The following is a 14,022-nucleotide window of genomic DNA, read 5'->3' as shown; positions in this document are numbered from 1 at the left end:
CAGAACGCTTATGGACGCAAGTAGGTGTTTCATAGGTAAGTTTCATAACCGCTGGGACCACCAAATACGGCAGATCGCGGAAGCTTTACGGTCGTCTGTAAATCGCATGACTGGTTACACGGAAAACAAATTAATGCAGGGACGCGAAGTTTATATGCCTGAACACCTGATGTTTCCATTGAAAGGTAAATAACCATTAGATCTGGATTCTTATGCAGGTAAGCTAAAGGTTGCTCTAGCAGAGGGCCATGACACGGCCAGGGGTAAGTTAAAAACTTCAACGGTAAGGATGAAACGGGATTAAGACCTAAGGCTTTTGGAGTGGTTGTATGAGGTAGGTGACCCGGTGTACATTCTAGACACAGCAGTTCTGAAAGGTAAGTGCAAGAAGCTGTGCCCGTCTAGGAAAGGCCCTGATATAATCGTAACCAAGTTATCTGCCTTTCTTTTCAGGGTGAAATTCAGAAACTCGGTTTTTGTAGCTAACCATGACCGTCTGAAACCTTGTCGGGATAGATATATACCACATTGGATAGTACACTGGAAAGAAAACCCAGTGGAAGTGAAAACAGCTCGGGGTGACGATAGGGTCTATTGCTTTTGTCGGAAACCCTGGCAGGGGCGATTCATGATCCAGTGTGACACTTGTGAAGAGTGGTACCATGGTGCGTGTGTAGACGTAACACCAACTGATGCTCTACACATTGATAGCTATAAATGGACTGACTGTAAAAATAAGGTAGGACTTCTGAAGGACTATTTTCATGGTCTGTTTTTCTTTTTCAGATATGGCAAAAAGAAATCTTGTAGCCGAACTTGAGGGGTTCGAGGCTGAAACCGCCAACGGCCTGGTTATGACCACGGAAAAGATTCTACAGGTCATTCCATATTGCACTGGGGACCTGAGTAAGTTCGCGGGAGGACGCTCTGTTGGGTCAAGTTAAGCTAGCACGGAGGCTTTCAAACAAACCGATGCTGAAAGCTCTGGCTGCGTGGCTAAACGCCATCCAGTTCCATAGCCACCACTGGATTTTGGAGATGGTTCATCATCTTCCCAAGCCCAAAATATGAGCAGTTAGTCGTGATCCACAGGGACCAAACAGGGATATCCGGATAGGTACACAACCATCCATTGTAAGCGTAACCAGATGGAGGGTGGTAGCCGGACTGAGGATAAGACCGAGGAGGATCTTTTGAAATCTAGTTCAGGAGAGGAAGATATGGAGGTGACTGCCGCAGACGATGCTTTCCTCACCGACACAAGTCCTACAAAGCCTGTGAGCCCGGTGAAGCCACGGATGCAAAGGGTCATTGAAGAAGCCAGTGCCTCTCCTGTCCCAAATCCTGGGCAGGTCGAAGTGGAATCTACCCCTGTCGCTTCCTCGACAGAGCATATCAGGGATCCCTCTGCTCCAAAACCTGAGCATAGGAGGCACCATGGTAGGGGTCTTGCTCAAGAACCTGAGCAGGAGGCCCAGTCTTCAAAAGGGAGCTACTCCCGCCTGAAGGAACAACATGCCCCTCGAGATAGAAGGCGAGATAACCCATCTGGCAGAAGAGAGCAGCAGTATGAACACTCTCATAGAAGTCGAGAAAGACGGGACAGGAGTGAATCGGGTGAGCAGGCAAAGAGGCCGAGGGTAGCGGAATCGAATACTGGAAGGTGAGATCATGATAGACAACGTCAGTCTGGGTCCAAATCCGACCACAGAGACCACGATAAACCACGCCAATCTGGCTCAAAATCAGACAAACGGAAGGTTAGGCGGGGCTGGTCTGGCACTCGGTGTCCAATAACTGGCTGCGAGGAAGGCTTTTCTATGAAACATACCTTCAACAGACACCTGCCGCTCTTGTTCCACCCTAACCTAAGGGGAAAAGATATTTCGGTTAGACGAAGGACTGCTCTGGTTTTTTCTGCAGAGGGTGCTGGTGGGAGCACATAAGACGCTCTCGAATCTAATCCGCTTGGCGGACAATACTGATCAGACTCCAGGAGAGCATAACATGTCTCCTGAGCTGATTGAGGGAATGTCTGAGTTCTGCGCTGAGGCCGGTATACCAGTACCTGAAAAATGGTGCATCAGACAAGGGGGAACTCCGAGACCATGCTTCTGCACTGGAGTAAACGTCTTGCTTTAGTCTCGTTGTTGAGGAAGGAGGAGCAGCAAGATTTCAGGGAACTGTTCCAGCCATCACCAGAGAAATCGGCCCAGTTATTAATTCCAATCCAGGGTTTTGATGCACACTGCCACCTTGACCGAACCATGGAAAAATTGGGGATTGAGCAACTATTCTTGGAGACCATATACCAGGCTGTCGTCTGCAACCCGGAGTACGAGGTGGAGACTCAGAGAGTTGTGGCTGTTTTCTGAGATCCAGACACATATCCTTCAAGGGAACAGATGGACTCATGGATCGCACACGGCGCCGTCATAGCTGTTGGCTGGCATCCACTGACATCAGGCACTGAAGAGGACTGGCAGCGTTTCACCACTCTGATATCTTCCCCTGAGGTTACTGCTCTGGGGGAGATTGGGCTTGATAGGACCGAACAGCCAGACACTTGGTTTACACAGATGCTCAATATGGAGAAGACCCTGTCGACACTAGGACCAAAACCTGTCTTAGTGCTCCACAGTCGCAGCTCGAAAGACACCCAAACGCCTGATGAAAGCTGGTTCACTATTCTACAAATGCATAGGAACCACCCCAAAGTAGGTAGGGACCGTCTCGTCCACTGTCATTGCTTCACAGGGACGCAAGCCTTGACTCCCAGGTGGCTGGAGGAGTTTCCGAACACATACTTCGGATATACCAACCTGGTAAGGAAGTTCTCAGAAAAAGATGACGCTGAGAAACTGGAAAGCATCCGACGCATGGAGCCCGGGAGGATGTTGTTAGAGACAGATGCCCCATACTTCGGCAACGGAGGAGCTCGACGTAACACCCCTGCACTACTGGGATATGCTGCATTAGAAGTCGGTAGAATTCGTGATGAGCCATGGAAGGACCTACTCCTTATATGCTCAGAGAATGCATACCGGTTATATGTCCAGGGCCAACCTTCTTAGATGTAACGGACCAAAAGGGCGGTCCAAAGTATGGGGTTGGCAAGCACAGCCAACCTGGGAAACAGTCTTCTCGGCCAAACCCGCTGAGAAGTGCATGACCACCACTCACCTAGCCAACCTGGGTAACATTCTTCTTGGCCAAACCCGCTGAGAAGTGCATAGCAACCACTCGCCTTGCTGGGAAAACAACCAGTACTGATGTGGATCCCAGCAATTCTTCACCTACAAGGTTCTCCTTTTCAGAGTGGGGAGGAGTGTAGTGACCGAATGTTCCGGATAACGGGTTCCGGCTATTAGATTGGCCCAAGAGGATTGTGGGATCGCCATCTTCGTTACGAGCGTCAGCCATATTGGAAGACTGTTCTGTGACACAAAAAGCCGTAATTATTCATACATTACAGTAGCCATCCATCTATTTAGTGAGTCTGTTATTCTTTCTAGATAATTCTAGTATATCTTGGTGCGTTCAACACTAGTTTCCAAAAGTCTGGTGAGTCATGTAAATTGTAATGTATTGTCATTTGTTACTGTAACTGCTTATTCATTAGGCAGTGGCTACTATTTCGGTACCGTAATCCTGGCCTCCGGTTCTAGGATTACGGAAGTTCCGTATTCTTAGACAACCCTATGAGAGGCATCAAATATATGTTAGGACATGCGTAAATGATGTTGTAAACTTCTTATTTCACTTAATTAAAATAGTGATTTTTCATGCCTGCCTTATTATTTCGTATTATCTATCGCCATTTTGGGTTAGTATAATCTTAAACGCTATATAATTAATGGCGGTCGCGGAAATATTATAGAAGTATGAGGGTCAAACTTAGATTAAAAAAATACTCTATACTTTGATTTTTTTTTATGTATACCATATTGTATGTTATTAAAGACCATTTGTGTTGATTTGATGAAACAAGAGAGCCATGAAGGCCCTGCATCGCTCACCTGACCTACTGACCTAAAGATCATCAAAATAAACATTCTGACCAAGTTTCATTAAGATATGGTCATAAATGTGGCCTCTAAAGTGTTAACTAGCTTTTCCTTTGATTTGACCTAGTGACATACATTTTACCCCACCTGATCCAGATTTGAACTTGACCTGTAGATCATCAAGATTAACATTCTGACAAAGTTTCATTAAGATATGGTCATAAATGTTGCCTCTACAGTGTTAACTAGCTTTCCTTTGATTTGACCCTGTGACCTAGTTTTTGACTTAACATAACCTGACCCAGCATCGAATTCATCCAAGATTTTATTAAGGGTAATATTTTGACCAAGTTTCATTAAGATTAGGCAAAAATTATGACCTCTAGAGTGTTAACAAACTTTTCCTTTGATTTAACCAGGTGACCTAATTTTTGACCCCAGATAACCTAATATCGAATTCATTCAAGATTTTACTGAGTGTAACATTCTGACTTAGTTTCATTAAGATTGGACCAATATTTTGACCTCTTGAGTGTTAACAATTTTTTCCTTTGATTTGACCTGGTGACCTAGTTTTTGACCCAAGATGACCTAATATCGAACTCATCCAAGATTTTATTGAGGGTAACATTCTGACTTAGTTTCATTAAGATTAGGTTAAAATTGTGACTTCTAGAGTGTTAACTAGCTTTACCTCTGATTTGACCTGGTGACATGTTTTTGACCCCAGATGACCAAATATCGAACTCGTCCAAGATTGTATTAAGGGTAACATTCTGTTCAAGTTTCATTAAGATTATGCCAAAATTGTGACCTCTAGAGTATTAACAGTCAAATTGTTGACGAGGGACGGACGACGGACGACTGACGGGCGGACGACGACGGACGACGGACACAGGGCGTTCACAAACGCTCACCTTTAGCACTACCTGCTCAGGTGAGCTAAAATTTCAGGTATATACGAAACATAGATAATTCTATAAAATTTTAGCGCGCCGCCATTTTAGATTATACTAACCCAAAACAAAAGATCTGTATCACGATATAGTAGTGAAATAAGTAAGTTTACAACGTCATTTATGCATGTCCTAAAATATATTTGATGCCTCTTAAATACTTCCGTAATTCTACCCTATCCTCACAGGGTTGTCTAGGAATACAAAACTTCCGTAATCCTAGAACCGGAAGCTAGGATTACGGTACCGTAATCGTAGCCACTGCCTATTCATTATTTTAGTTCATTCTAAAGCCCTCAACAGACGGTAGCTTTTTGTTGTACGTGTGTACGATGCTATTCCTTGATTTAGTAAATCTTTCTTGACTAACATATTAGGATATGTTCTATTTCGTAAGTTTTGCCTTACGTACCACCCACGTTGACAAGCAACAAACTGGTATAATTAGTTAATTTTATAAGAGGAAAGTGAATGAAATTCCAGAAACAAATTCTCAAAAAATAAACACAAATCTGAATATAAAATGGCTTCCAATGCATAATGGGAAACGGACGACACTGAAAAGTTAAATGATTTGAGCCGCGTCATGAGAAAACCAACATACTGCCTTTCCGACCAGCATCTGCGCAGTCTTGTCCATGCTGTTCGCTATTTGTTTCTCTGATGGCAATAAGCTTTGAAGCAAACATCATTGATCCTGACCAGACTGCGTAGATGCACAGGCTGGTCTTGATCTATGCTGGTCGCAAAGCCACTATGCTGGTTTTCTCATGGCGTGGCTCATTTGTGTCATGCGTAATCAAATTCATGGGATATTATTTTTTTTAATAATGGTTACATTCTTTTCAGTACCAGATGCACTATGTTTACTAGGTAAATCTCTGTTATTTATATGGGAATGGAATACTGTCTGAATGTGAAAGATGTACAATTTTAAAATTGTACAAGATTAGATAATTAGTGTTGTACAACTAAAGTTAGAACCTACCGTCTGTTTAGGCCTTAAGGTTCTTTTATCTTTTCTGGAGTAATGGACCACTGTGCTTAAATATGTTTTATCATGATGATTTATGAATAAATTAATAAAGTATACATAATTTTTAAAATATTTAATAAGTAATCAAGTTAGTATTCTGTAACAATGCGAATTGTATTGATTGTAAATTTTTAGAACCAGATATGAGTATGTCTATTTTCAGAACCAGATATAAGTAGAGTACAGTTTGAGAAATGTCTTGGTAGAACAGATACTAAGGAAATAATAAAGAACAGAACAGACAACATTTCTCCTTCTTATAATTGGTAAAGTTCCAAGTAAGAGCAAGTGCAGCCCAAGTGACAGTTCATGATGAGGTGTCAACTGGAAATGTGTGGTCGTTAAATGATGTGCAGTCAGATTGACAAGTAACATTAATTTATAAACAGTTCTGAAAGAAATTTTTGCTGAGCTTTGTGCAGGATACTCTTAAAAATACATGAACCAGAATTTTATATTATAAGTACAATGTCAAATGTACTCAAGACTTCACACATATGTTGGTGTTTATACATATGTGGTGATTAATTTGTCAAGTGAAGAAATTTTAGGAATAATTTTAGTGGGTGACAGAACAGAAGTACAAAGTCAAGTACAGAGGTCGACAACACTGAGTTTAGGATACAGAAAAAATCCGGTGAATCTGACGAAACAACATACATAGAAAGATTATACTAGTAAAATGAAAACTTTTAGTGTATACAAACGTTTCGAAACAGTTTATACTTCAGGTTTACCAGTGACAGAAGAGACAGTATTTACAGACTGGTCTACACTTGATTTGACTTTTACACAATGATTCCTTCAGTAAACAGCTAGTGGTCTGATAGAATTGTGTTCATTATATCATACAGGTTTATAGTGAAATGTAATATTAATGTGTATTTAAGTCAATAAAAATATTTCAAAATTGGATGTTGAAACTTTACAACTGTTTAGTATTTCAGTAATCAGTTAGGATTTTTGAGTGATTTGAATAAAGTACAAATGAAAAATAAAAAGAATCACTATCAGCCAAGATGATGTGCTATTGTAAAAGATCGAAAGAAAGAAAATTCACAAGCCACATTAACGTGGTAAAAGGGATTTTAACAGCATTAAACAAACTGGTGAAGGATTCTGCATGTTGTATCAAATAGCTATAATGTATTTTATATTTCTTTGGATGTATCTTCTATCTAATAGTCTATCTCCTTTCAAACCAAATTTTATCTCTTAAAACTATTGAAATTGCCATCAAAATAAATATTTCTTTTTAAATTAATATATTTAACAAATTAAAAGATATATTCAACAAGCCTTGACCCAAGTACTTTGATAATATTCTTAGTCTTAGACTTGTCCAATTTTTGATTCAGTTTCTGGATCCCCATTTATTAGTTACAGTACACATTTTGGGATTAAAGCAATTTTCCACATCCTCATTACAAGGAAGTACTGATTTTTCACTGGTCCAGTGGTTAACTAATTTTAGCATACAGTAAAATTGGTCTATTAATAGATTTTCAGAAAATCTGTTTGTGTATTATACAATGTTTGTGTTTACATTAAAGTGGGATACCCAGTATACAAAGTTCAAAGTTTATACTTTATATTCATGTACTTTTATTAGCTCGACTATTTGAAGAATAGGGGAGCTATCCTACTCTCGCGTCTGCATGAGCGTGAGCGTCACACAAATGTTAAAGTTTGTGTAGTCCACCCCAAATATTTTCAGAGTCCATTGCGATATTGCTTTCATATTTTGCATACTTGTTTACCATCATGACCCAGTCTGTAAAAAGGAGGAAGCAACTCTATAAATCATTTTGACTTAATTATGGCCCCTTTTCGACTTAGAAAATGCTTATTGTAATGTTAAAGTTTATGTACCACCCCAAATATTTTGAAGTCCATTGGGATATTGCTTTAATATTTTGCATACTTGTTTAATATCATGACCCCAGTCTGCAAAAAGGAGGAGGCAACTCTATCAAGCATTTTGACTGAATTATGGCCCCTTTTCGACTTAGAATATGCTTATTGTAATGTTATAGTTTGCGTACCACCCCAGATATTTTCAAAGTCCATTGAGATATTGCTTTCATATTTTGCATACTTGATTAACATCATGACCCCTGTCTGTAAAAAAGAGAGGCAACTCTATCAAGCATTTTGGTTAAATTATGGCACCTTTTTGATTTAAAATATGCTTATTGTAATGTTAAAGTTTTACTCATAGCTTATATTATACTATCAAGCACTGAGAATAGTCGAGCACGCTGTCAACTGACAGCTCTTGTTTGATTTAAACATTACTGTTTAATTATATCCTGAACAAATTACCGGTTTTCTTTGTATTAGAGAATTTTGGTAAATTTCATTGGTGAAAGGTCCATGGTACTTTTCTCAAATAGTCAATTAATAGACATTTTCAAATATAATATATTGTGTAGTGAATTAAAAAGAAATTATTTACTTCAGTACTAGTCAGCTCTGAAGATACTTTGATAGGTACTTGGTCTACTATATATTTGTGTGGCCTGATTAGAAGTAGCCTGTTGATTACTTCAGTATCTTAGTATAGGAAGAAATATTTAAGGTAGCTCAACACAACTTCTGGACATTAAGTTGATTTATTATCATATAAGATAACTTTCATTGAGAGTCCTACATACCAGAATATTTTTGGGTGACAATTAGAAATATTTAAGATTACTTGAGATGGTTCACTATCTATTAGAAATATTTAAGGTGATTAACCATCTGTTAAAAATACTGAAGGTGTTCAACATCTAAAAGAAGTTTAAGGTAGTGGTTGCCATATATTAGAAAATTAAATTTTGAAAAAGTGTTCAATCAAAAATGTAGAAAAAAAAAAACATCAAACATTGCTATTACGAGATGTGGCGCACACATAGGGATGATGTCAGTCGTTGAACATCCTTCCAATTGTCAGTCAACACTTGTATCTGGACTATAACTTTGTTGTTCATGGCACAATTTCAAAATAATTTGGCAGACATATACACCCATGGTTCGGACAGGTTTTGAAAAGTACTTGAATTTGATGCCTAGTACTTGAAAAGTACTTTGAAGCTGCGAAAAACTCCTTGAAAAGTACTTGAATTTTGAAAAAAAAAGACAGTAAATTTTGATAAATTGTTCTTGAATTGATGTTCTGCGAATAGAAAATCAGAAAAAATAACAGATCAAACCAAAATATGGAAAAAATGACAAATGACAGACCTATCTTTGGCAGGGCTTTCCAACGAGTACGGAACGGTACTGGGACTTGTTTTAGTACTCTAAACACAATTATCACAACATGAAATTTTATAGGTGCTGAATTGAAGGTCATTTCCGGGTTATTGTTGTAGTGTTTATTAATTCCCCGCCACAAGTGGTGGGGGGTTATAGGAATGGTCTCCGTCCATCCTTCCGTCCATCTTCTGTCCTTTCGTAACATTTTGTGTCCGCTCTGTATCTTCTAAACCCCTGAAGGATTTGCATGAAACTTGGGTCAAACGATCACCTCATCAAGACCATGTGCAGAACCCATGAGTCAGCCATGTCGGTTCAAGGTCAAGGTCACAACTCAAGGTCAAATATTTGAGCCTTCCATTTTGTGTCCGCTCTGTATCTCCTAGCCCCCTTGAAGGATTTTCATCAAACTTTGTTCAAATGATCACCTCATCAAGACGATATGCAGAACTTATGAGTCAGCCATGTTGGCTCAAGGTCACAACTCCGGATCAAAGGTTTGAGCCTTCCATTTTGTGTCCGCTCTGTATCTCCTAATCCCCTTGAAAGATTCATAATATTTCATATTATGAAACCTTGGTCAAATGATCACCTATCCAAGACAATGTTTAGAACTCATGAGTCAGCCATCCCGCTCAAGGTCAAGGTCACAACTGAGGGTCAAAGGCTTGAGCCTTTCATTTTGTGTCTACTCTGTATCTCCTAAACACTTGAAGGATTTACATGAAACTTGGGTCAAATGATCACCTCATCAAGATAATGTGCAGAATTTATGGGTCAGATCATGGTCAAGGTCACAGCTCAAGGTCAAAGGTTTACCCTTTCACTATCCATAACAATGGCGAGGGATTTACCTGTCTTTCAGACTGCCTTGTTTTGTAGAAAATCGACATAATTCTTCATGAGTAAAAGATATAAATGCAACAAATGCGATTTTGTAGTCAATGAAAATAAGGAAAAACTCATCGAAAAGTACTTGAATTTTGTTTTGAAAGTTCTGTAGGAACCATGTGACACCACAGGTCAAGATCATGATCTATGAACATTCAATGAAAATCAAGGCTAAAATCAAATCAGACTTTGACTCATATTCATGACTACAACTTTGTAATACTTGGCAGGATTTCAAAAATAACTTTTTTCCAACACACAAACAATGAAAATTGTGTTCATACCCCATGATCCGTTCCATAAAGGTCAATGTCGCAAAGGGACTTTTCATAATTTTTGAGTCGCCAAACTTTATTATTTGTAGCCATGGCAGGATTTCAAAGAAATTTAACATAAAAATGTCCATTGTTAGAATACCATATTCTTGACCAATGACCCTTCTTTAAAGATCAGTATCTGCATGTAAGACGTTCAAGTAAGAGTACATAACTCAGCCTGTTTAAACGTTTGTCTGAATTATGACCCCTTGTAATTTACTTTCGGACCAGTTCAAATTTTGTTGAAACTGTTTGACATATGGCTTTGGAACTTTTATCTCTTATTATGCCCCCTTCAAAGATGGAGGGGTATATTGTTTTTCAGATGTCGGTCGGTTGGTCTGTCTGTCGGTCGGTCGGAATGTAGACCAATCCGTTTCCATATGAAGGTCAAGGTCTCATGATGCGGAACAGCTGAACCCTTTTCTGACGATACCTTGAGAACCTTGGGGCCTAGGATCATGTTGGCCAGCTGATGACATTTGTTGATTCTGAGGTCAATAGGTCAAAGGTCAAGATCACATTGAACCAGAACAGTAGAACCTTTGTTTACACTGAGCAAATAATTTCTGTTCCTTGTGCAATTACTTAATGCATCTTTGAAACTGTTATACTTTGAAATCATTTTTATTCGCGTAGGACGAATTTTCGCGTATTTCGCGCTAGGACTGATGCGCGAATTTAAGACCGCGCTATTATTATTATTTTATTCTATTTTTTATTTCTAAAATTGAAAATGCGCGAATTAAAACCCGCGCGAAACAGTCCCTTTTCACGTTTGCGCGAAATTTCATGCCAGCGAATTTAAATGATTTCACAGTAACATGTTCATCAGCATGAACCCAAATCTGTAATTTAGCGTATGTAACTCAGTCAACGAGTTTGGCCGAATATTTTGGCCCGTTTTTGGACGAAGAAATGGGTTACACTTTTCACACTAGTTTGTGTGAAAACTGTTTGACATACAGCTTTGAAACTTCTTACACTAGTTTACTATCATAGTCTCCATAATTATATATCCAAGACTACATAACTAGCGCAAAATATTTGCTCAGTTTGTCCCTTTTGACATGAATATTAGTAAAATTTCTGGTACCAGTCAATGTTTTGTCTGTTTAACTGTTTGATATATGGCTTTAAAAATTTGAACACTTGTATTTGTTAAGCTTTTTATACCATTTCATTTTGTTTTAACTGTTTCACGTATGCCTTTGAAACATTGTATACCTGTCGACCATCACTATCCTCGTTTGTGTTGACCAAATATTTACATCTGTTCTTCAAATAGTGAAGTGTGCTGTTAACAGACAGCTTTTGCGAAACATCAGGAGCACATAATTCCAGACAAACTGGTCTGATCACACCACAAATCGAGTTATTCCAAAAGCTTGTGCTCATATACATTGCCATTAAATTTGATCAAAATTGTTATGAAAATGTTCAAGCTAGAGCATTAAAAATGTCAAATATTGCAATTTTTTATATAACAGGGACAGATAATTCTGTACTTACTAGTCTGATAATGCATCTTTAGACTGATACAAGTACTGGTCTCATGGGAAAAAAGTGGGTGGTCTAATTATATTGCCTTGTGAAAATGAATCACAGTATTACATGAAAATCATTAATATTTCATACTGACTTCATAGCATATTCAAACTGAATTGTTGGAAATACAATTAGTTAACAACTGATGAAGATAGTATGTGTTTTGAAATGTACCCCAAATTTTTCCAGGTTTTTCAAATTTTCACTTTTGTCTTGAAAGTGTGTGTAGAAAATGGTTGATATAATGACAAGGAGTTCGGTGACCTACCCTTTTTTTGCTTTTATATGCAATAGATACTAAAGATCTTCAAACATGCAAAGTATGAAAAAATTCTTAATTGTAGAAAAAATTGGCCTGAAACGTATCCAACATCCTCAAACAAAATTTTACATAATTACACAAACTTGTATAAACAGTTATTTTTCATTCTTTTGAATTCCTAACTGGAGATCTAGTGTAAACAGAAGGGACTTTTGTATTGCATCTCGTCCGTCCGTCCATCCGGGAAAAAACAACAATGAATGTTTGAGGTACCTTCGCTTAACGTGGTGTGTACAGAAAGGACAATCAGAAAATAACGCGGGTCATTTGTCAACAAAACAAACATTGTACTCATATGGTAACGGACAAGGTAAATATATGCAGGGGTATTGTAGCAGCGCTGGACACTATCATCGAAAAGACCCATTACATATATCTCTTTTAGAAATGTATGTTTTATCTTGTTTTATTTTCTCCCCTTTAAGTAATAGAAAGAGCATTGAAACTCGAGGGTAAACGATTTGTACGAGGGAGCGTAGAGTTTTAGTGTTCTTTCTGTTTTGTATCATAGCCATCCATATATGGTAGTTCAGTAGGCGTTCCACATTGCCATATACAGCAGTTCAGTGAGTACTTAAAATCCCTGCTCAGGTAAAATAAACCAATGCGAGCGCAGAAAATCAATAAAATATACGTCGCTGTCTGCTGTTAGAGACACGCCCATACACGCTGGCATACTTTCCTATCTTATAGTTCAAACATCGTTTTTATCCAATGACAAGCGAGGGATTTTCAAAAACGTAACCAACTTATTTTCATATTGTTTCATATCTGAAGAATCTGACCCACTTAATCATGAAGTAGTTCAAAATTAATGAGTATTCATTGTTCCGCCTACTATGGATTTCCCACATTCTAGGAGGCGGAGCAATTACCAAAGCAGGGACTGCATACAAGAAATAATGTGTCTGTGTAATAAACATACCAAGTAGATAAATGAGCCATGCCATGAGAAAACCAAGAAAGTGGGTTTGCGACCAGTGTGGATCAAGACCAGCCTACGCATCCGCGCAGTCTGGTCAGGATCCATGCTGTTCGCTAACAGTTTCTCTAATTCCAATAGGCTTTGAAAGCGAACAGCATGGATCCTGGCCAGACGTCTGGATCCATGCTGGTCGCAAACCAACTATGTTGGTTTTCTCATGGCGCGGCTCAAATATCAACTTAATTTTTAGCTTCATATTTAATGCAAGCTGTACTTTCATAGTTCAAGTTTGACCTTTCTGCACCTTTCACTACATCTACTGGTCTAAAAAAACCAGGATGCACTTAGATTCTACTTTGTCTTGTTTTATTTATACATGTAGTTGCTTAAATTGTACTGTTAGATCTTTACGAGTTAAACCTGCATATCATATTTCCATTGAATAAGAATATGAAATTGTGCTGCACAAACTACTCGATAAGACTTAGTCGTCTACTATGTATTTATGATAACTAAATTAAAATCTTCCAGTACTGGATCAACTGTTTTGCTAAAGGTTGGCTCTAAAATGACCTTGTATAAAGTTGTAGTAAGTGAAGATAAGACTAGCCAATGAAATCCAAGAGACTGAAGAAGGCGAGGTTTAGTTTACTTCAGAGAGCTTTTTGTTTCTTTAACCTGTCAGTTAAATAAAATGGGGTGTTTAAACTATAAATAGGTTATAGATACACTTATTGAACTTCTTACGTATTAAGTTTTGCCTTCACTACGCTATGC

The 14,022-nt window shown here is 38.5% G+C and overlaps 1 protein-coding gene across 1 annotated transcript; it reads left to right on the top strand.

Annotated features, from left to right (window-relative positions):
- The first annotated feature begins 2,405 nt into the window (after window positions 1-2,405).
- On the top strand, window positions 2,406-3,074 carry LOC123526673 (putative deoxyribonuclease TATDN2). Its single transcript, XM_045305920.2, has one exon. It carries the CDS (start codon window positions 2,406-2,408, stop codon window positions 3,072-3,074), a length of 669 nt encoding a protein of 222 aa, XP_045161855.2.
- Window positions 3,075-14,022: the final 10,948 nt, after the last annotated feature.

The sequence above is a fragment of the Mercenaria mercenaria genome, chromosome 14, assembly GCF_021730395.1.
Source record: "Mercenaria mercenaria strain notata chromosome 14, MADL_Memer_1, whole genome shotgun sequence".
NCBI lineage: Eukaryota > Metazoa > Mollusca > Bivalvia > Venerida > Veneridae > Mercenaria > Mercenaria mercenaria.
Note: the sequence above shows the minus strand (reverse complement) of the source record. Positions and strands in the feature narration are given on the sequence as shown.